Source organism: Salmo salar, chromosome ssa25, assembly GCF_905237065.1.
Source record: "Salmo salar chromosome ssa25, Ssal_v3.1, whole genome shotgun sequence".
NCBI lineage: Eukaryota > Metazoa > Chordata > Actinopteri > Salmoniformes > Salmonidae > Salmo > Salmo salar.
In genome coordinates this window covers 48,933,439-48,955,413 of record NC_059466.1, presented here as the reverse complement: position 1 = coordinate 48,955,413, position 21,975 = coordinate 48,933,439, and the positions used below count along the sequence as shown (strand labels likewise).

At 42.8% G+C, this 21,975-nt stretch overlaps 1 protein-coding gene and 1 long non-coding RNA gene across 3 annotated transcripts in view; both read left to right on the top strand.

The window, feature by feature from the left end:
- LOC106586902 (glycerol kinase) overlaps positions 1-6,114 on the top strand; it is a 28,238-nt gene extending 22,124 nt beyond the window's left edge. The window contains exons 13-19 of one of the 2 annotated variants that reach the window (XM_014174643.2): positions 596-674; positions 753-849; positions 1,058-1,142; positions 1,299-1,419; positions 1,712-1,855; positions 2,681-2,767; positions 3,286-6,114. In XM_014174643.2, coding sequence (XP_014030118.1) covers positions 596-674; positions 753-849; positions 1,058-1,142; positions 1,299-1,419; positions 1,712-1,855; positions 2,681-2,767; positions 3,286-3,296 — 624 coding nt within the window. In that variant the 3' untranslated portion in view covers positions 3,297-6,114. Of the gene's footprint in view, positions 1-595; positions 675-752; positions 850-1,057; positions 1,143-1,298; positions 1,420-1,711; positions 1,856-2,680; positions 2,894-3,285 lie in introns of both variants that reach the window. The other variant, XM_045707369.1, reaches the window with a different exon arrangement.
- A 9,820-nt stretch (positions 6,115-15,934) lies between these two features.
- Positions 15,935-17,208, top strand: LOC123730536 (uncharacterized). Its single transcript, XR_006762001.1, has 3 exons — positions 15,935-16,128; positions 16,207-16,332; positions 17,088-17,208. It is a non-coding gene; the product is annotated as an uncharacterized lncRNA (long non-coding RNA).
- Positions 17,209-21,975: the final 4,767 nt, after the last annotated feature.

Genomic DNA, 21,975 nt, shown 5'->3' with positions numbered 1-21,975 from the left:
ATTTTGCATCTTCAAAGTGGTAGGCATGTTGTGTAAATCAAATGATACAAAACCCCCAAAAATCCATTTTTATTCCAGGTTGTAAGGCAACAAAATAGGAAAAATGCCAAGGGGGTGAATACCTTCGCAAGCCACTGCACTAGTCCTGTTGTGCTAGTCCTGTTGTGCTGTTAAACTAGTCTTGTTGTACTAGTCTTGTTGTATGAGTCTTGTTGTGCTGTTATACTGTTGTGCTAGTCTTGTTGTGCTAGTCTTGTTGTGCTAGTCTTGCTGTGCTAGTCTTGTTGTGCTAGTCTTGTTGTGCTAGTCTTGTTGTGCTAGTCTTGTTGTATGAGTCCTGTTGTACTAGTCTTGTTGTGCTGTTATACTGTTGTACTAGTCTTGTTGTACTAGTCTTGTTGTGCTAGTCTTGTTGTGCTAGTCTTGTTGTACTAGTCTTGTTGTACTAGTCTTGTTGTACTAGTCTTGTTGTACTAGTCTTGTTGTACGAGTCTTGTTGTATGAGTCCTGTCTGAAATAAAGCCCTGCAGTATGTTTGTCAAGGTTGTGATTGGCTCCGCCATGCTGGTGCTGACCTATGATTGGTCTATTCCAGGGGTCGGTGGCTATAGCTGGGGCGGTGGTACGCTGGCTGAAAGATAACCTGGGAATCATCCAGTCCTCCGCAGAGATCGGTGAGCTCTGCTCTGCAACACACTGTACGTTTAGGTTGATTTTCATATTTACTTAAGACCATTCTCATCCTCTCACAGAGAAGCTGGCAGGTGATGTGGGCTCGTCCTATGGATGTTACTTTGTTCCTGCCTTCTCCGGGCTGTACGCCCCCTACTGGGAGCCCAGTGCACGAGGGTAGGCCACTTGCACCTAATTGTGAAACAATCCTTGCGCTTCAGACGTCATGCATTTCACTTGGGTTTTATGTGACAAAATGTCACTATAGATTTGAGATGGGGTCTTTTAAGTTAACATGCGTGTATTCTGTCCTCCATTTCAACAGAGCTGCCAGTTTGTTTCCAGCCTGATTTCATCTATATGTCTCTCTCTCTCTTTTCGACAGTATCATCTGTGGCCTGACTCAGTTCACTAACAGATCTCACCTGGCCTTCGCTGCGCTGGAGGCCGTCTGTTTTCAAACTAGAGAGGTAAGTCTGACTCAGTTCACTAACAGATCTCACCTAGGGCTTCGCTGCTCTGGCTGTCTGTTTTTCAGAGGTAAGGCTCTGAGTTCCATTCAGACTCAAATCAAAGAAGTCAAACAGTAAACTCTGCTATGAACTAATAGATATATAATTGTCCAGATCCTGGAGGCCATGAATCAGGATTATGGGGTTCCTTTGAGCCAGCTCCAGGTGGATGGAGGCATGACCTCCAACAGACTATTGATGCAGCTCCAAGCTGATGTACTCTGCATCCCTGTGGGTAGGTACGCACACAACTGCTCACACCAACGCATACACACTGCATTGAGGTAAAGAACATGCACTCAGTAATCTCTCATTTGAAGTTTTGACTCAACGACGCACACATTTATGTCTACTTCCAAGAATATACAGACACATTAACATCAAGCACATGTACTCCGTAAACTCAAACACCTAATGCAGGCAGACACAGCTGTACCAGTACACACTCTAACATGAACTTTTTTTTACCCAAATACACATACTCCCGAGGACTGCGCAGTATTGTATTTCTGTATGTGTTCCCTCAGTGAAGCCGTCCATGTCCGAGACCACGGCGCTGGGTGCAGCCATGGCGGCAGGAGCAGCAGAGGGGGTCGGTGTCTGGAGTCTGACCCCTGGTAACCTGACAACCATCCCCACTGACACATACCAACCTCTGATTAATCCTGAGGGTGAGAGAACAGCGTCACACCTTGATCAGTAGCCGGGGTCAAAGTCAATTGAAATGTATTTGTTTTTATTTTACAATTCATACATTTTTTTATTTAAATCCACTTCTTGACTTGACTTATTTGGAAAACTGAATTGACCCCCAACCCTGTCACCATGAGGCATGACCATGATTTGAGATACCATATCAATATTTGTGTCATACTGTTATCTGGTGGTTAAATGTCTCTTACATGTTTAAAGCCGTTCAGTTTATATTCTCAAACCCAACCTTAGACAACAATGTCTAGGGTTTGGTTTCACTAATGGACTCTTTTGGCATAGAGGCTTTAGGTCACTTTCTAGGTCACTGCCCAGGTCACTGCCCAGGCCTTATCACCTTGAATAAAACACTAAATAGTAGCTGCCAAGATGGACATCACGGAGGTTATTTTTAGTGAGTGCATTTCGCATGTGGCTAATTTGCATCCACTACCTTCACTTAAAAACCACTGCCAAGGTTTTGCATGATAACTTTAGTTTTGAATCGTGACGTTCTGGCATGTCTGCCTTGTGATTTGTTGGCAGAGTCCCCGGAAAATATTTTCTCACGTATCGACTGAGGATGTGACATAGTTCCTCCATGCCAAGAGTTCGTCGTTGAAACCAGATCCTAGTCACTGTGTTGCCTAAGGTCGGGTTTACATGACAGGCTCTCTACAATTTTTTATTTTATTTGGTAGAGTGAGTTTAACACACTGACATCTAGTGGTTATATATATGTACTGTAGTTACCTTGAGGATAGGAGCCTCCATTGTAACTGTCTGTCCCTCTGTTTCTCCTGTAGAGAGTGAGTTCCGGTACGCACGCTGGAAGAAGGCCGTCCAGAAGGCCATGAATTGGGAGACCACGGAGCCAATCACCAATGGGAACGGTGCAATCACCAATGGGAACGGTGCAATCACCAATGGGAACGGTGCAATCACCAATGGGAACGGTGCAATCACCAATGGGAACGGTGCAATCACCAATGGGAACGGTGCAATCACCAATGGGAACGGTGAGCACTGAGCAATAAGCACACCCATTTCATACCCTGGGTCGCTCTCGCTCTCGGCTGACTGTGACAGCCTGGGGTCTCTCTTCTCCAATCTAAAACTACCATAGCCAAAATACTTGTTCACGGAAACCCTGAATTTAAATAGAAAGTCCCCTTTTTTTTTTTTTTACATGAGGAATCTCTACCTCCATGTGCAACAACTGTAACCTGCCCAACATGGGGGATGCTACCTAACTGAAGTCAAGTACCACTAATACCATGTTAATGCATATATTCTTCAGCCATTACTATAAATGAGTTGAAGATTGATGATTTCATTAAAATAAAACTACAGTCTACCTTATTCTCTCATCTAAACCTGTCACCCTCTTCTTCTCTCTGTCATCACACAGGACACCCCTAGTAGGATCTGAGCCATCACTAGGAACCATTGAGGATACATATGGAGTTGAAGAGAGGGGGACATATAGAATGTAACACCGATCCCTCCATAGGGCCACATAGCACCTACATCTGATGGCTGTTTGGGCATGCTGTGGACTCCCTTCTCCCTGAGAGCATTCCTAGTCCACATCTTGTTGCCTCCTGTACATGCACTCAGACCCGTTCTCTTAGTCCCATGGACAAGGACCCTGGACCTGTGAACCTTGATCTTGGAAGAAAGGCCCACATATCAAAAGATGGAATCAATTAATGGAACTCTACTTGTGTGACTGAACTGTGATGGAAGAGACTGATTCTCTTGTAGAAGGGGAAAAACCCCAATCCCTATCATGTCTGGCTTTTTATTAATTTATTAAGCAGCTGATATTTTAATATTTTCATCTTTTTTGTTTGTCATATGTTGTGCTTGGTCATTTTAACAAATGGTGACTCCTGTACATTTAAAAAAAAAAAAAAGACTAATTAATTACACTGGTTAGTAATAACGCCACCATTAAACCAGTGTTGTGAGAATGTTGTAGGCTACATGTCTATAATGTGGAATGGAAGGCCTGCTGAGAGATGGTTTGCTACTCTGACGATGGTAGATGTACCTAGTTATATGGTGGGTCCACTTGTAGACTCTGATCGTAGATGTACCTAGTTATATGGTGGGTCCACTTGTAGACTCTGATCGTAGATGTACCTAGTTATATGGTGGGTCCACTTGTAGACTCTGATCGTAGATGTACCTAGTTATATGGTGGGTCCACTTGTAGACTCTGATCGTAGATGTACCTAGCTATATGGTGGGTCCACTTGTAGACTCTGATCGTAGATGTACCTAGCTATATGGTGGGTCCACTTGTAGACTCTGATCGTAGATGTACCTAGCTATATGGTGGGTCCACTTGTAGACTCTGATCGTAGATGTACCTAGCTATATGGTGGGTCCACTTGTAGACTCTGATCGTAGATGTACCTAGCTATATGGTGGGTCCACTTGTAGACTCTGATTGTAGATGTACCTAGCTATATGGTGGGTCCACTTGTAGACTCTGATCGTAGATGTACCTAGTTATATGGTGGGTCCACTTGTAGACTCTGATTGTAGATGTACCTAGTTATATGGTGGGTCCACTTGTAGACTCTGATCGTAGATGTACCTAGTTATATGGTGGGTCCACTTGTAGACTCTGATTGTAGATGTACCTAGTTATATGGTGGGTCCACTTGTAGACTCTGATCGTAGATGTACCTAGTTATATGGTGGGTCCACTTGTAGACTCTGATCGTAGATGTACCTAGCTATATGGTGGGTCCACTTGTAGACTCTGATTGTAGATGTACCTAGTTATATGGTGGGTCCACTTGTAGACTCTGATCGTAGATGTACCTAGCTATATGGTGGGTCCACTTGTAGACTCTGATTGTAGATGTACCTAGCTATATGGTGGGTCCACTTGTAGACTCTGATCGTAGATGTACCTAGCTATATGGTGGGTCCACTTGTAGACTCTGATTGTAGATGTACCTAGTTATATGGTGGGTCCACTTGTAGACTCTGATCGTAGATGTACCTAGCTATATGGTGGGTCCACTTGTAGACTCTGATTGTAGATGTACCTAGTTATATGGTGGGTCCACTTGTAGACTCTGATCGTAGATGTACCTAGTTATATGGTGGGTCCACTTGTAGACTCTGATCGTAGATGTACCTAGCTATATGGTGGGTCCACTTGTAGACTCTGATCGTAGATGTACCTAGCTATATGGTGGGTCCACTTGTAGACTCTGATCGTAGATGTACCTAGTTATATGGTGGGTCCACTTGAAGGAACCTCGGTATGAAAAGCATCGCAGGGTCCTTACAGCACTTTATAATTATAGATTTGCGTGTGGAGTGCATGATATGAGTACGATGCTCTGGTTTTTAAAGGGACATTTTTGTGTATTTAATTTTTAATTTTTTTATTAAATAACGATAAAGCTTTTTGAAAGGGATCATCAGTGGATAATGAAAGGTCTGTGAAACACATTTTCTTCTTAAGTTGTAAGTGGAAGTTTTAACTGTACAATACGCTTCATAAGACCTGTTTTTCAGTCGTTGAGGACAAGTTATATTACTTCCTAATCATTATTGGTCATGAATTGTCTTGTCCTTACTGCACTTTAGAATGATTGATTTGCATGTGGAGGTCATGGTACAATGCACTAATGTAAATGTTTTTTTTTGGTTGTTTTAATGCTTGTTTTGCAAGAGATTTATCAATTGATAATGAATAGGGGATCAATGTAAAGACAAGAAATAACCTAAAAGTGACAGAGGAATCTAAATGTTAACTGTACAAGATGGTTATTTAATTTACTGAGAAATGTCAACCTGTTAAATGTTTACAGGTCAGACTGTTGTAAAGAGGAAAGGAATCTGTCCAATGTGCTTCATCTCTCAAACGGCTGCTTTTCAGACATTTGATACGGAGAAAGAAGCATGGTATTGGACCTCGTTATGTATAATGATCGTGTTCTTGAACTAATGTAACGTATGTAAAATCTAATATGAAATCTAAAGCCCTCATTCTGGGTATGGAAAGAAAAGGAACACTTATCTAAGTTGTTTTAAACTCCCAGATTTAATTTGTATTTTATTTTTTTTTGTCATGATTTAATGTTTTATTAGAATTTTTTTTTTTCCCTTGTTTTTGTCTTTTCTTGCAAAATGGGTTTGGGTGCCTCCATTCTGTTGTGCAAAGATGAATGTGACGATGCACATTGCAATAAAGTTTTACTTTTAAAAACTGGGTCTGGATTAATCCTTCACCGTTAGGTGCCATAAGGGATTGATTGACGCTATAATAAAACTGTCTTGCTTGCAAATCAATCACACAATGAAAGTGACCAGAGGTGTCATGCCCATTGGGGGAACAAGGGCACGTGCCCCTTAGATTTGCTGTGTATTCATTTTATTTATTTTTTTCAGACGTTAAATAAATTACTAAACTTCATTTTTAAAACCCACGTTGTATCAGAAACTGACTGATTTCCCTCCCCTATCAGGGGTATTCCAAAGTGCGCCATGGAGCAAAGACAGTGTTTGATGTGCTGGGCATGACTTTCAGTGGGTGTAGATGTTATTTAATCAAGATATGTAACCTATTGATTCCTAGCAACAAAAAAATTGAAGTTAGGTTCCCAATCTTGCTGGCTACCAAACGCAATCTCCTTACCTCATAACTAGCTACCAAGCCATTTCAGGCTATCAATCAAGTTCTGCTGCTTTTTGACTGCAACACCAGTGTAACACCTAGTGCATACACCCTTATACTGAGGGAAATTGTGTTTCCATAGCTTAGGGCTGACAGTGAAGAGCTGAATCTACAACCTCTGCATAATCAAAACTGTTGCTTTGTGAAAAGGTGTAGTTCACAGTTAGCCATTGTCATGTAAATGAAAGCTGAGCAGGTTCTCCGGAGTTATGGCCCAGTGAGGCACGGGTCCCAGCCCACGTAGATGGACAAATAAAAGTCTGAGCCTTTTGGGTAAATCACTGGGGTCAATCATGTGTGGAAATGCTCCATTTGAGTAGCTTGTCTTACTATCTTAGCTGGCATGGTTGCTAGACTTTTTTTTAAAAAAGCAAGCAATTACAAAATGTACTGAATAAGACATTCCTTTCAATCTTTTACCCAGATTTTTGAAGAGATTCAAGAGAAGCATATTTAGTTTATAATAAAAAATAAACACCAGTCAGGAGGATACAGACAGCTGAATAGGTATACTTAGATACGCTGAAAATGACTTAGTTTAAATATAATCTGGGTGTTGTCACAGGCCGGCTCATAGCCTGTGGCAAAAATGAGAGGACATCAACAACCGGTATAGGCCAATTCAAAAAGTTCTTTATTATAAAACAAAACTATTAATTCTAAACAAAGGAATGAGGTGTGGAAATGTCATAATGTAGGGTGTATGTAAGGTGCATGGATGCGTGAATATGTGTGTGTGAACATGACTGAGTGGAAACTAAATAAACCAACAACGGAACAAACAAAACAGGATCATACCTGGAGGAGCAGGGGGAGAGAGAGAGAGAGAGAGAGGTTAGTGAAGCAGTTTAAATACCCTGAGCCCAGGTGACTCCAATCACTAACGACCCTCCTCTGCCTGCAGGAGGAACCGCCCCTGCACTGCAGAGGAGGAGCCGTGACAGTGTGTATGCAAATTCACTCTGGACTGCCAGAGTGCGCTCGGAGTGCTCGTATATTCAGAGTGTTGTCAGATTGTCCATTTGTGAATTCAGAGTGTTGCCAGAATATCCATTCGTAAATTCAGAGCACACTGGGCCCACTGGACGCTCTGGCCGAGGAGTAGGGTTGATCCGAGCGTTCTGACCTCACAGCGGCAGTCAAGCGCCCAAGCTAACTGGCTAAAGTTGGCTAGCTAGATACTTCCAGACACAAATGAGAGAAAACCTCTCTGATCATTTTACTCTCCCTAGCAGAGCTGGTAAGGCTGTTTCATGTTGTCTAGAGCGTTGGCCATTGTAATTGTGCTGCTGGCAACAATTTAATGAAAACAAAAAAAATGGCAGACGTTTACTAACACCAGCCACATTCAACAGGTGTTCATCACATATTCTGCGCTCTGGCAAACCCAGAAGAGAGTGCTCTGAAATCGGAGTAGATGACCAGAGTGAATTTACGAACGTGTAACAGTATTGCTTCCGTCCCTCTCCTCGCCCCAACCTGGGCTCGAACAAGGGACCCTCTGCACACATCAACAACTGACACCCGCAAGGCATCGTTACTCATCCAGCTACAAAAGCCGTGGCCCTTGCAGAGCAAAGGGAACAACTACTTCAAGGTCTCAGAGCGAGTGACATCACTGATTGAAACGCTATTAGCGCGCACCACCGCTAACTAACTAGCCATTTCACATCGGTTGCACTCACCCCCCTTTTGACCTCCTCCTTTTCTGCAGCAACCAGTGATCCGGGTCAACAGCATCAATGTAACAGTATAGCTTCCGTCCCTCTCCTCGCCCCTACCTGGGCTTGAACCAGGGACCCTCTACACACATCAACAACTGTAAAATAAATAAATAAAATTGGGAGTCCCATAGGGCAGTGCACAATTGGCCCAGCATCGTCTGGGTTAGGGTTTGGCCAGGGTAGTGCCGTCATTGTAAATAAGAATTTGCCTAGTTAAATAAAAGCTAAATAAGTAAAAAATTAAAAGAGACTAGTCTGCTGTTCCACCACCCAAGTTACATCCAGCCAACTTGGACATTTTAAACCTAATTCCCTACAGGTTTTGTCATGGGGGGACGGGGGACACCTCCAGGGGGTACCCAATTAACATGTTCCTATGTGATCTGGTGGGGGCCCCAACCTCCAGGGGGTACCCAATTAACATGCTCATATGTGATCTGGTGGGGGCCCCAACCTCCAGGGGGTACCCAATTAACATGTTCCTATGTGATCTGGTGGAGCCCAAACCTCCAAGGGGATAGATAGATACTGCTGTTAACCTGTAGATACTGCTGTTAACCTGTAGATACTGCTGTTAACCTGTTGATACTGCTGTTAACCTGTAGATACTGCTGTTAACCTGTAGATACTGTGGGGTTAACCTGTAGATACTGTGGGGTTAACCTGTAGATACTGTGGGGTTAACCTGAATATACTGTGGGGTTAACCTGTAGATACTGTGGGGTTAACCTGAATATACTGTGGGGTTAACCTGTAGATACTGTGGGGTTAAGCTGAATATACTGTGGGGTTAACCTGTAGATACTGTAGGGTTAACCTGTAGATACTGTGGGGTTAACCTGTAGATACTGTGGGGTTAACCTGAATATACTGTGGGGTTAACCTGTAGATACTGTGGGGTTAACCTGAATATACTGTGGGGTTAACCTGTAGATACTGTGGGGTTAACCTGAATATACTGTGGGGTTAACCTGCATATACTGTGGGGTTAAGCTGAATATACTGTGGGGTTAACCTGTAGATACTGTAGGGTTAACCTGAATATACTGTGGGGTTAACCTGTAGATGCTGTGGGGTTAACCTGAATATACTGTGGGGTTAACCTGTAGATACTGTGGGGTTAAGCTGAATATACTGTGGGGTTAACCTGTAGATACTGTAGGGTTAACCTGAATATACTGTAGGGTTAACTTGTAGATACTGTAGGGTTAACCTGTAGATACTGTGGGGTTAACCTGAATATACTGTGGGGTTAACCTGTAGATACTGCAGGGTTAAACTGAATATACTGTGGGGTTAACCTGTAGATACTGTGGGGTTAACCTCAATATACTGTGGGGTTAACCTGTAGATACTGTAGGGTTAACCTGAATATACTGTGGGGTTAACCTGTAGATACTGTAGGGTTAACCTGAATATACTGTGGGGTTAAGCTGAATATACTGTGGGGTTAACCTGAATATACTGTGGGGTTAACCTGAATATACTGTGGGGTTAACCTGTAGATACTGTGGGGTTAACCTGAATATACTGTAGGGTTAACCTGTAGATACTGTAGGGTTAACCTGTAGATACTGTGGGGTTAACCTGAATATACTGTGGGTTTAACCTGTAGATACTGTGGGGTTAACCTGTTATGGATAGGGGGCAGTATTTTCACGGCCGGATAAAAAACGTACCCGATTTAATCTGATTTTTACTCCTGCCCAGAAACTAGAATATGCATATAATTATTAGCTTTGGATAGAAAACACTCCAAAGTTTCTAAAACTGTTTGAATGGTGTCTGTGAGTATAACAGAACTCATTTGGCAGGCAAAAACCTGAGAAGATTCCTTACAGGAAGTGCGCTCTCTGACCATTTATTGGCCTTCTACACTCTCTTTATTGAAAACTGAGGATCTCTGCTGTAACGTGACACTTCCTACGGCTCCCATAGGCTCTCAGAAGGCGGCAAAAAGCTGAATGATGTCTTTGCAGGCCCTGGCTGAAAAACAGTAGCGCATTTAGATAGTGGTCAATCAGAGAACAATGAGACTGAGGCGCGTGCACGAGGCGACACCATGTTTTTATTCTTTCGTCTTTGAACGAAAACAACGACTCCCGGTCGGAATATTATCGCTTTTTTACGAGAAAAAAAGCATAAAAATTGATTTTAAACAGCGGTTGACATGCTTCGAAGTACGGTAATGGAATATTTAGAATTTTTTTGTCACGAAACGCGTCGGGCGCGTAACCCTTCGTCACCCTTCGGATAGTGTCTTGAACGCACAACAAAACGCCGCTATTTGGATATAACTATGGATTATTTGGAACCAAACCAACATTTGTTATTGAAGTAGAAGTCCCGGGAGTGCATTCTGACGAAGAACAACAAAGGTAATCCAATTTTCTTATAGTAAATCTGAGTTTGGTGAGGTTCAAACTTGGTGGGTGTCAAAATAGCTAGCCTGTGATGGCGAGCTATCTACTCAGAATATTGCAAAATGTGCTTTCACCGAAAAGCTATTTTAAAATCGGACACCTCGATTGCTTAAACCAGTTCTGTATCTATAATTCTTAAAATAATTGTTATGTTTTTTGTGAACGTTTATCGTGAGTAATTTAGTAAATTCACCGGAAGTGTTCGGTGGGAATGCTAGTTCTGAACGTCACATGCTAATGTAAAAAGCTGGTTTTTGATATAAATATGAACTTGATTGAACAAAACATGCATGTATTGTATAACATAATGTCCTAGGCGTGTCATCTGATGAAGATCATCAAAGGTTAATGCTGCATTTAGCTGTGGTTTAGTTTTTTGTGACATTATATGCTAACTTGAAAAATGGGTGTCTGATTATTTCTGGCTGGGTACTCTGCTGACATAATCTAATGTTTTGCTTTTGCTGTAAAGCCTTTTTGAAATCGGACAGTGTGGTTAGATAAAGGAGCGTCTTGTCTTTAAAATGGTGTAAAATAGTCATATGTTTGAAAAATGGAAGTTTTTGGATTTTTGAGGAATTTGTAATTCGCGCCACGCCTATCATTGGATATTGGAGCAGGTGTTCCGCTAGCGGAACGTCTAGATGTCTGAATATACTGTGGGGTTAACCGCTAGCGGAACACCTGCTCCAATAGCCAATGATGGGCGTTGCGCGAATTATAAATTCCTCAAAAATCCAAAAACTTCCATTTTTCAAACATATGACTATTTTACACCATTTTAAAGACAAGACTCTCCGTTATCTAACCACACTGTCCGATTTCAAAAAGGCTTTACAACAAAAGCAAAACATTAGATTATGTCAGCAGAGTATCCAGCCAGAAATAATCAGACACCCATTTTTCAAGCTAGCATATAATGTCACATAAATCCAAACCACAGCTAAATGCAGCACTAACCTTTGATGATCTTCATCAGATGACACCCCTAGGACATTATGTTATACAATACATGCATGTTTTGTTCAATCAAGTTCATATTTATATCAAAAACAGCTTTTTACATTAGCATGTGACGTTCAGAACTAGCATACCCCCCGCAAACTTCCGGTGAATTTACTAAATTACTCACGATAAACATTCACAAAAAACATAACAATTATTTTAAGAATTATAGATACAGAACTCCTCTATGCACTCGCTATGTCCGATTTTAAAATAGCTTTTCGGTGAAAGCACATTTTGCAATATTCTCAGTAGATAGCCCGGCATCACAGGGCTAGCTATTTAGACACCCAGCAAATTTAGCACTCACCAAAGTCAGATTTACTATAAGAAAAATGTTATTACCTTTGCTGTTCTTCGGCAGAATGCACTCCCAGGACTTCTACTTCAATAACAAATGTTGGTTTGGTCCCAAATAATCCATTGTTATATCCAAATACCGGCGTTTTGTTCGTGCGTTCAAGACACTATCCGAATGGTAAAGAAGGGTGACGAGCACGACGCATTTCGTGACAAAAAAATTCTAAATATTCCATTGCCGTACTTCGAGGCATGTCAACCGCTGTTTAAAATCAATTTTTATGCCATTTTTCTCGTAAAAAAAGTGATAATATTCCGACCGGGAATCTGCGTTTAGGTAAAAAGACGAAAGAAAATAAAGCATGGGGTCGACTCGTGCACGCGCCTAAGCCCATTGTCCTCTGATCGGCCACTTACCAAAGGCGATAATGTGTTTCAGCCAGAGGCTGCCTCGATATCATTCAGCTTTTTCACGGGTTCTGAGAGCCTATGGGAGCCGTAGGAAGTGTCACGTTACAGCAAAGATCCTCAGTCTTCAATAAAAAGAGCCAAGATGAACAAGACTTTGTGCAGACAGGTCACTTCCTGTATGGAATCTTCTCAGGTTTTTGCCTGCCATATGAGTTCTGTTATACTCACAGACACCATTCAAACAGTTTTAGAAACTTTAGGGTGTTTTCTATCCAAAGCCAATAATTATATGCATATTCTAGTTTCTGGGCAGGAGTAATAATCAGATTAAATCGTGTACGTTTTTTATCCGGCCGTGAAAATACTGCCCCCTAGCCATAACAGGTTAACCTGAATATACTGTGGGGTTAAAACACAAGGAATAGCATTTTGTATTTTTTTTGATAGGCTGTTTTTTAAGGACACGTAAATGTGGCTCATTTGGCCAACATCCCTTGTTTATTGTGATGGCGCTGCCTGTACCAGGTTGGATCTAAATGCATATGGATTATCCATTACATTTCTGCAATGTCTGGTAAATTAAACTCTTCACTGTCCGGCGCCAACTTTTCCTAAAGGAAACTCTGAAATGGCATATTATTTTTATGAAGATTTTAGAATAGTAACACGAAAATCTGTCGCCAATTGGATGGAAACCTAGCTATAGACATCCTAAAGACTCTAGCAAGTGCGCTAGTCCAGTATCACTTTGATTATGCCTGCACATCGTGGTTCGCCAACAGCCACAAACATCTGAAGAAGAAGCTACAGACCATCCAAAACAAGCTTGTAAGAATTGTACTTAAACTCCCCTGGAGGTTGAGCATTTGTTAGTCTCTATCTCTGTATTTGTATATGTATTTACAGTGCATTCAGAAGGGATTCGGACCCCTTGACATTTTCCACATTTTGTTACGTTACAGCCTTATTCTTAAATTGATTAAATCGTTTCCCCCCCTCATCATTCTACACACAATACCCCATAATGACCTAGCAATAACAAGGTTTTTTGTTTTTTTTCTCAAATGTATTAAAAATAAAAAACTGAAATATCACATTTACGTAAGTATTCAGTACTTTGTTGAAGCAGCTTTGGCAGTGATTACAGCCTCAAGTCTTCTTGGGTATAACGCTACAAGCTTGGCACACCTGTATTTGGGGAGTTTCTCCCATTCTTCTCTGCAAATCCTCTCATGCTCTGTCAGGTTGGATGGGTAGCGTTGCTGCACAGCTATTTTCAGGTCTCTCCAGAGATGCCCGATCAGGTTCAAGGGCTCTGGCTGGGCCACTCAAGGACATTCAGAGACTTATCCTAAAGCCAGTCCTGTGTTGTCTTGGCTGTATGCTAAGGTTTGTTGTCCTGCTGGAAGGTAAACCTTCACCCCAGACTGAGGTCCTGAGCGCTTTGGAGCAGGTTTTCATCAAGGATCTCTCTCTACTTTGCTCCGTTCATCTTTCCCTCAATCCTAACTAGACTGACCCAGTCCCTGCAACTGAAAAACATCCCCACAGCATGATGCTGCCACCACCATGCTTCACCGTAAAGATGGTGCCAGGTTTCCTCAAGACGTGACGCTTGGCATTCAGGCCAAAGTGTTCAGTCTTGTTTTCATCAGACCAGAGAATCTGTTTCCTCATGGTCTGAGTCCTTTAGGTGCCTTTTGGCAAACTCCAAGCGGGCTGTCGTGCCATTTACTGAGGAGTGGTCTCTGACTTGTGGTCAGACTCGCTCAGGTGGAAGAGTCAAGACAGAAGCCACTCCTCAGTAAATGGCACGACAGCCCGTAAATGGCACGACACAACAAATGTGTTTGATGGGTCGCGGGGGAAAAGAGCAGGAATAGGCTTTTGTAGGCTACAGTCCAAGCTATATCTTCCAATGGTGTGACTGCTGTCTGCATTCAACGATTATCCAACTTGAATAAACACTTGGAGGTAAGGATGACAGCAGTGGTGTAGTCTACGGCGATACAGATATCACTTATTATCAGTGGCGACCCGTCATTCAGGGCACCTGTTTTATGCACCACACTTTTAGGTAAGAAAAAAAATAATATATATATATATATATATATATATATATATATATATATATATATATATTATTTTCTTTATATATACACTGGGGTGGGCTTGCCTGTTTTGCTTGTAATTTTGGCATTAATACGTGTCACATATCAGTTTGCAAACCTATGTAAAACACAAAAAAAAGTCATTGAGTTAATAAAGCCAAATACAAACATGGTCTTTTATGTTTTCTTGAGTAAGGCAGCTCCAAAATGCAGGTGTTCCAGCCTAGCTCAGTGCTTTCTGTGGTGGTGGGGCTAGCCAGCAGAAAATACAGAGCATTGCGCCTGATTGGCTCAGTTTTCTGTCATGACTGGCTCAGTTCTCTGTCACTCATGGGACAGTACGTCATCCCCATATCTAAGGTTAGAGCTCGAAAAATGTTGCCCTTTGGGTTCTGCCATAGAGTTATATTAGACGTGCCCATCCAAGAAGGCTCAAGGTCATTGGCCACAGATAGAATGACATCAAATCACGTGATATCTACAGTAGCTTTGATTGGACAGATCATGTCAACATCTTACTTTCAAAGTCTTAGCTAGCAGTCATCATCAGTTGCCATCAAGTCGACAATCTACTGGCAAATCCTTTTTAATCCTTGTCATATGAAGAGAAATAAGCTTGACTGAGACACAGGCAATGTCATGTTTGAATGAGAGACAATACAGGATTTGTGTACGTGGCCAAATATCTATTTTCATGTCATCTCACCATATCACTTCCTGGAGTTTGCTAAACGGCATTGGCACTTGGATTGGAACCGGTGCTTTGGTCATATGACAGGAAAAATAGAGCTCTTTGGCCACGCCCATCAGGGGTGGGTTTTTCCACTGAAAAAAACTAATTCATAGGCAGAAAATACCTCATCCCTACTGTAAAACATGGAGGTGGATCTTTGATGTTTGAATGAAAAGCACGACTGTTGGTATGACATCCTACACTACTTGCTGGAGCTGGGGGAGGATTTAATGGTATTGCAACAATGCTGCTGGATGATGTTATGCAATCTGGCTATGTGCTGTTTGGTTTCCCACATGACACAACTTTAGGACATTTACTAAGTTGAGTTACAGTAAGGATCTGTGTGGAGGTTTGAGGGAGAGACTTGGGCTGGGGGAAGCTGGTTGGGGTCAAGAAGTGAATAGAAAACACTGTTGTTTTTCTATGAGGATTCTTCAAGTTAAAAATGTAATTTCAATCCACATCCTCATTGCAGATCTGAAAACTGAATTGAACGCAACCATGCTATTTGGCAGGAGATACCTTATCAATAATTACCTCACAATGCCATCTAGTGGTTAAATGTATGCATTAGAAAAAAATACAAAGGAAAAAATACAAATACAAATTGTTTTGTTTCACCACAAGGTGTCGCTAATTGCATAGTTTTCATGAGGACAGGTTCTCTCTATAGAGACTGACCATGATACCCAAGATTTGATGTGCTCAGACATGCCCTCACCCTGTCATTATGTGCTGTGTAATTTCTGGTAAACAACTCTTATCAGAAACAGGTATGGAGGTTTCAATTTCACGTCATTAGAGAACTTGCTCCTGAACTGAGCAGGGTAGTTCAGGTAAGTCTGTCTATCTATGTAGTGAAAATAATGTGTCAATATGGTCTTTGTGAGTCATAATCAGTTGTCCTGTACCAGTCCTCACAGATCAGAAACATCTCCCTCCTGACCAGAGTGACTGAGGATGGATCTTGTCAAGAGGAGCGTCAAGACGTCATACTGCAGTGGGCTGAGGAACTGAATCACTCACCACAGACTGGACAGGTAATTACACCATGGGGCCGTCACCACAGACTGGACAGGTAATTACACCATGGGGCAGTCACCACAGACTGGACAGGTAATTACACCATGGGGCAGTTACCACAGACTGGACAGGTAATTACACCATGGGGCAGTCACCACAGACTGGACAGGTAAATACACCATGGGGCAGTCACCACAGACTGGACAGGTAATTACACCATGGGGCAGTTACCACAGACTGGACAGGTAATTACACCATGGGGCAGTCACCACAGACTGGACAGGTAAATACACAATGGGGCAGTCACCACAAACTGCACAGGTACATACACAACCAGGCAGTTACCACAGACTGGACAGGTAAATACACCATGGGGCAGTTACAGTCTGATGTAGCAAATTTAGAAATGTTATTTTTTTACAGTGGATAAAAGAAGAGACTTGCTTGGGCCAAGAAACACTGGCAATCGACATTAGACCAGTGTAAATCTGTTCTCTGGTCTAATGCGTCCAAATTTGAGATTTTTGGTTCCAACTGCTGTGTCTTTGTGAGACACAGAGTAGGTGAACGGATGATCTCCGCATGTGTGGTTCCCACCGTGAAGCATGGGGGAGGAGGTGTTATGGTGTGGGGGTGCTTTGCTGGTGACACTGTCAGTGATCTATTTTGAATTGAAGGCACACTTAACCAGCATGGCTACCACAGCATTCTGCAGCGATATGCCATTCCATCTGGTTTGCACTTAGTGGGACTATCATTTGTTTTTCAACAGGACAATGACCCAACACACCTCAAGGCTGTGTAAGGGCTATTTTACCAAGAAGGAGAGGGATGTAGTGCTGCATCAGATGACCTAGCCTACACAATCACCCGACCTCAACCAAATTGAGATGGTTTGGGATGAGTTGGACTGCAGAGTGAAGGAAAAGCAGCCAACAAGTGCTCAGCATATGTGGGAACTCCTTCAAGCATTCCAGGTGAAACTGGCTGAGAGAATGCCAAGAGTGTGCAAAGTTGTCATCAAGGCAAAGGGTGGCTACTGTGAAGATTCTCAAATATAAAATATATTTTGATTTGTTTAACACTTTTTTGGTTACTACATGATTCCATATGTGTTATCAAATCAAATTTTATTGGTCAAATACACATGATTAGCAGATGTTAATGCGAGTGTAGCGAAATGCTTGTACTTCTAGTTCTGACCATGCAGTAATATCTAACTGTCACGTCCTGACCAGCAGAGGGAGTAATTTTATTTTATTTGGTCAGGACGTGGCAGAGGGGTATTTGTTTCATATGGTTCGGGTTGTGTGTGTTATTTAAGGGGTGTTTGGTTTATGTAGTCTGGGGTTTGAGTATTGTTCTAGTGTTGGTTTTCTATGGTTTATCTAGTTGTTCTGTTTCTTTGTTAGTCTGTGTGGCTCCCGATCAGGAACAGCTGTATGTCGTTGTTCCTGATTGGGAGTCATATATTAGGAGTGTGTTTTTCACCTGGGGTTTGTGGGTTGTTGTCTTTAGCACTGCTGCTTTATGTTAGCCTGCTAACCTGTACCTGGCGTTTCTGATTTTCCTGTTTTTTCGTGTTCACGTTGTTTAATAAATTAATGATGAGCACTCAACCCGCTGCGTATTGGTCCACCTTTTCCGACAGCGATTTCTCTATATCTTCAGACGAAGAGGAGCGTTACACTAACAAGTAATCTAACAATTTCACAACAACTACCTTATTACACACAAGTGTAAAGGAATGATTAAGAATATGTACATATAAATATATGGATGAGCGATGGCCGTGTGGTATAGGCAAAATGCAGTAGATAGTATAGAGTACAGTATACACATATGAGATGAGTAATGTAGGGTATGTAAACATTATATAAAGTGGCATTGTTTAAAGTGACTAATGATACATTTATTTCATCCAATTTGTTATTATTAAAGTGGCTCACTTGGGATACGTTATCAGAGTCGGTACACGTATCGTGCCGACAGGAACAAACATCTCTCCGGTGAGAAGGGCAGGCGTGAATGCCTTATGATTAACAGGTCGTGGTGTTATCGTTACAACATACAAGAACTCAAGTCCTTTTGTTCACCTGACCTAGAATTCATTCCAAACTATTTCATATTTTGACGTCTTCACTATTACTCTACAATGTAGAAAGTATAAAAAAATGAAAGAAAAACCCTTGAATGAGTAGGTGTGTCCAAACTTTTGACTAGTACTATGTACAGTTGACGAAGGAAGTTTACATACACCTTAGGCAACTACATTTAAACTCCGTTTTTCACAATTCCTGATATTTAATCCCATAAAAAATTCCCTGTCTTAGGTCAGTTAGGATCACCACTTTATTTTAAGGATGTGAAATGTCAGAATAATAGTAGGGAGAATGATTTATTTCAGCTTTTATTTCTTTCATCACATTCCCAGTGGGTCAGAAGTTTACATACACTCAATTAGTATTTGGTAGCATTGCCTTTAAATTGTTTAACTTGGGTCAAATATTTCAGGTAGCCTTCCACAAGCTTCCCACAATAAGTTGTGTGAATGTTGGCCCATTCCTCCTGACAGAGATGGTGTAACTTAGTCAGGTTTCTAGGCCTCCTTGATCGCACACACTTTTTCAGTTCTGCCCACAAATGTTCTATAGTATTTATTCAGGGCTTTGTGATGGCCACTCCAATACCTTGACTTTGTTGTCCTTAAGCCACAACTTTGGAAGTATGCTTGTGGTCATTGTCCATTTGGAAGACCCACTTGCGACCAAGCTTTAACTTCCTGACTATATCCACATCATTTTCTTTCTCCATGATGCCATCTATTTGTGAAGTGCACCAGTCCCTCCTGCAGCAAAGCACCCCCACAACATGATGCTGCCACCCCCGTGCTTCACGGTTGGGATGGTGTTCTTCGGCTTGCAAGCATCCCCCTTTTTCCTCCAAACATAACGATGGTAATTATGGCCAAACAGTTCTATTTTTGTTTCATCAGACCAGAGGACATTTCTCCAAAAATTACGATTTTTGTCCCCATGTGCAGTTGCAAACCGTAGTCTGGCTTTTTTATGGAGGTTTTGGAGCAGTGGCTTTTTCCTTGCTGACCGGCCTTTCAGGTTATGTCGATATAGGACTCTTTTACCTGTGGATATAGATCATTTTGTATATGTTTCCTCCAGCATCTTCACAAGGTCCTTTGCTGTTGTTCTGGGATTGATTTGCACTTTTCGCACCAAAGTACGTTCATCTCTCCTTCCTGAGCGTTATGACAGCTGCGTGGTTCCATGGTGTTTATACTTGCGTACTATTGTTTGTACAGATGAACGTGGTACCTTCAGGCGTTTGGAAAATGCTCCCAAGGATGAATCAGACTTGTGGAGGTCTACAATTCTATTCTCTGAGGTCTTGGCTGATTTCTTTTGATTGTCCCATGATGTCAAGCAAAGAGGCACTGAGTTTAAAGGTAGGCCTTGAAATACATCCACAGGTACACCGCCAATTGACTTAAATGATGTCAATTAACCTATCAGAAGCTTCTAAAGCCATAACATAACTTTCTGAAAATGTTCAAGCTGTTTAAAGGCACAGTCAACTTAGTGTTTGTGTCACGGCCTGACCAGCAGAGGGAGTAATTGTATTAGATTTTGGTCAGGACGTGTCAGAAGGGTATTTGGTTTATGTGGTTCGGGGTGTGTGTCTATGTAGAGGGGTAGTTGATTTATGTATTCCGGGGTTTTTGGTCACTGTTCTATGTTTATGTATTTCTATGTTCTGTCTAGTTTAGTCTATTTCTATGTTTAGGTAATTGGGGTGTGGACTCTCAATTGGAGGCAGGTGTTTTCTAGTTGCCTCTGATTGAGAGTGCTATATATAGGTATGGGTTTTGTTTGTATTTTGTGGGTAGTTGTATTTCGCACTGCTGTTATTTATTTAGCCTGTGAAACTGTCGGTCTGTCGTTCTCTGTTTTCTCGTTTTCCGTGTTCACGTTTATTTAATAAATTATAATGATGAGCACGCAACCCGCTGCGCCTTGGTCCTCTCTTCACTACGACAGCCGTGACAGAACTATCCACCAAACACGGACCAAGCAGCGGAGGAGGGAACAACAGGTGGAATATCGTGAGTCATGGACTTGGGAGGAGATTCTGGCCGGAGAGGGCCCATGGAGGAAGTCTGGGGAGGACCGGAATCGCTACTGGGGAACACGGCTGGTGAGGAAGCCGGAGAGGCAACCCCAATAATTTTTTTTGGGGGGGGGGCACACGGGTAGGTTGCCTGGGCGAGGATTAAGTCCCAAGCCAAATCCCCGTGTTTTTTCCAAACAACCATTGACTGGACAGGTCCCGTGCTTTGGGGTGATGGGTGCAGTTCGAGGGCGGGTATTTTCAGGCCGGTATGCGCAGTACCAGCGCCCCGCATGTGCCAGGGGAAAGTGGGCATCCAGCCAGTAGGGGTGATGCCAGTCCTGCGCTCGAGACCGCCAGTGCGCCTCTACAGTCCAGTGTTTCCCGCTACACACACTAGCCTTGAGGTGCGTGTCTCCAGGCTGGCACGTCCAGTACCAACACCACGCATCAGGCTTCCAGTGCGTCAGCCCACTCCAACTCAGCCTGTTCCCACTCCCCGCACTAGCCCGGAGGTGCGTGTCCCCAAACTGGCACTTCCACCACCACCCATCAGGCTTCCAGTGCGTCAGCCCACTCCAATTCGGCCGGTTCCTGCTCCCCGCATTAGCCCTGATGTGCGTGTCCCCAGGCTGGTACCTCCACTACCAGCCCCACGCATCAGGCTTCCAGTGCGTCAGACCAGGCCCGAGTGTCCGGCAACAGTGCCTCGTCCAGAGTGTCCGGCAACAGTGCCTCGTCCAGAGTGTCCGGCAACAGTGCCTCGTCCAGAGTGTCCGGCAACAGTGCCTCGTCCAGAGTGTCCGGAACCAGGTGAGACGGCCCACTGTCCGGAACCGAGTGAGTCTGCACCATGTCCGGAACCGAGTGAGTCTGCCTGTGGTCCGGATCAGAATGAGGTTTATAATAACTTTGAATTGTGTGAGTCTGCTTACAGCCCGGAACTGAATGAGTCTGCCTACGACCCGGAACTGAGTGAGTCTGCCTACGGTCCGGAGACAAGAGACTCTGCCTACAGTCTGGAGGACAGTAGGCTAGAACCTAAGCCACCTCCAGTATAGGTGGGTTGGGGAGGGGGGGTGTAGCACAGGTGCCGTCATTGACGGCAGCCACCCTCCCTTCCCTCCCTTTAGTTTATGGGGAAATTGTTTTTTTTGTTGTTTTGGGGGATTTTGTTTTTTCTTTTGAGGTGCATCCGGGGTCTGCACCTTTGGGGGGGTACTGTCACGTCCTGACCAGCAGAGGGAGTAATTGTATTAGATTTTGGTCAGGACGTGGCAGAAGGGTATTTGGTTTATGTGGTTCGGGGTGTGTGTCTATGTAGAGGGGTAGTTGATTTATGTATTCCGGGGTTTTTGGTCACTGTTCTATGTTTATGTATTTCTATGTTCTGTCTAGTTTAGTCTATTTCTATGTTTAGGTAATTGGGGTGTGGACTCTCAATTGGAGGCAGGTGTTTTCAAGTTGCCTCTGAGAGTCCTATATTTAGGTTGTGTTTGTTTTAGTGGTTTGTGGGAGATTGTTCTGCGTATAGC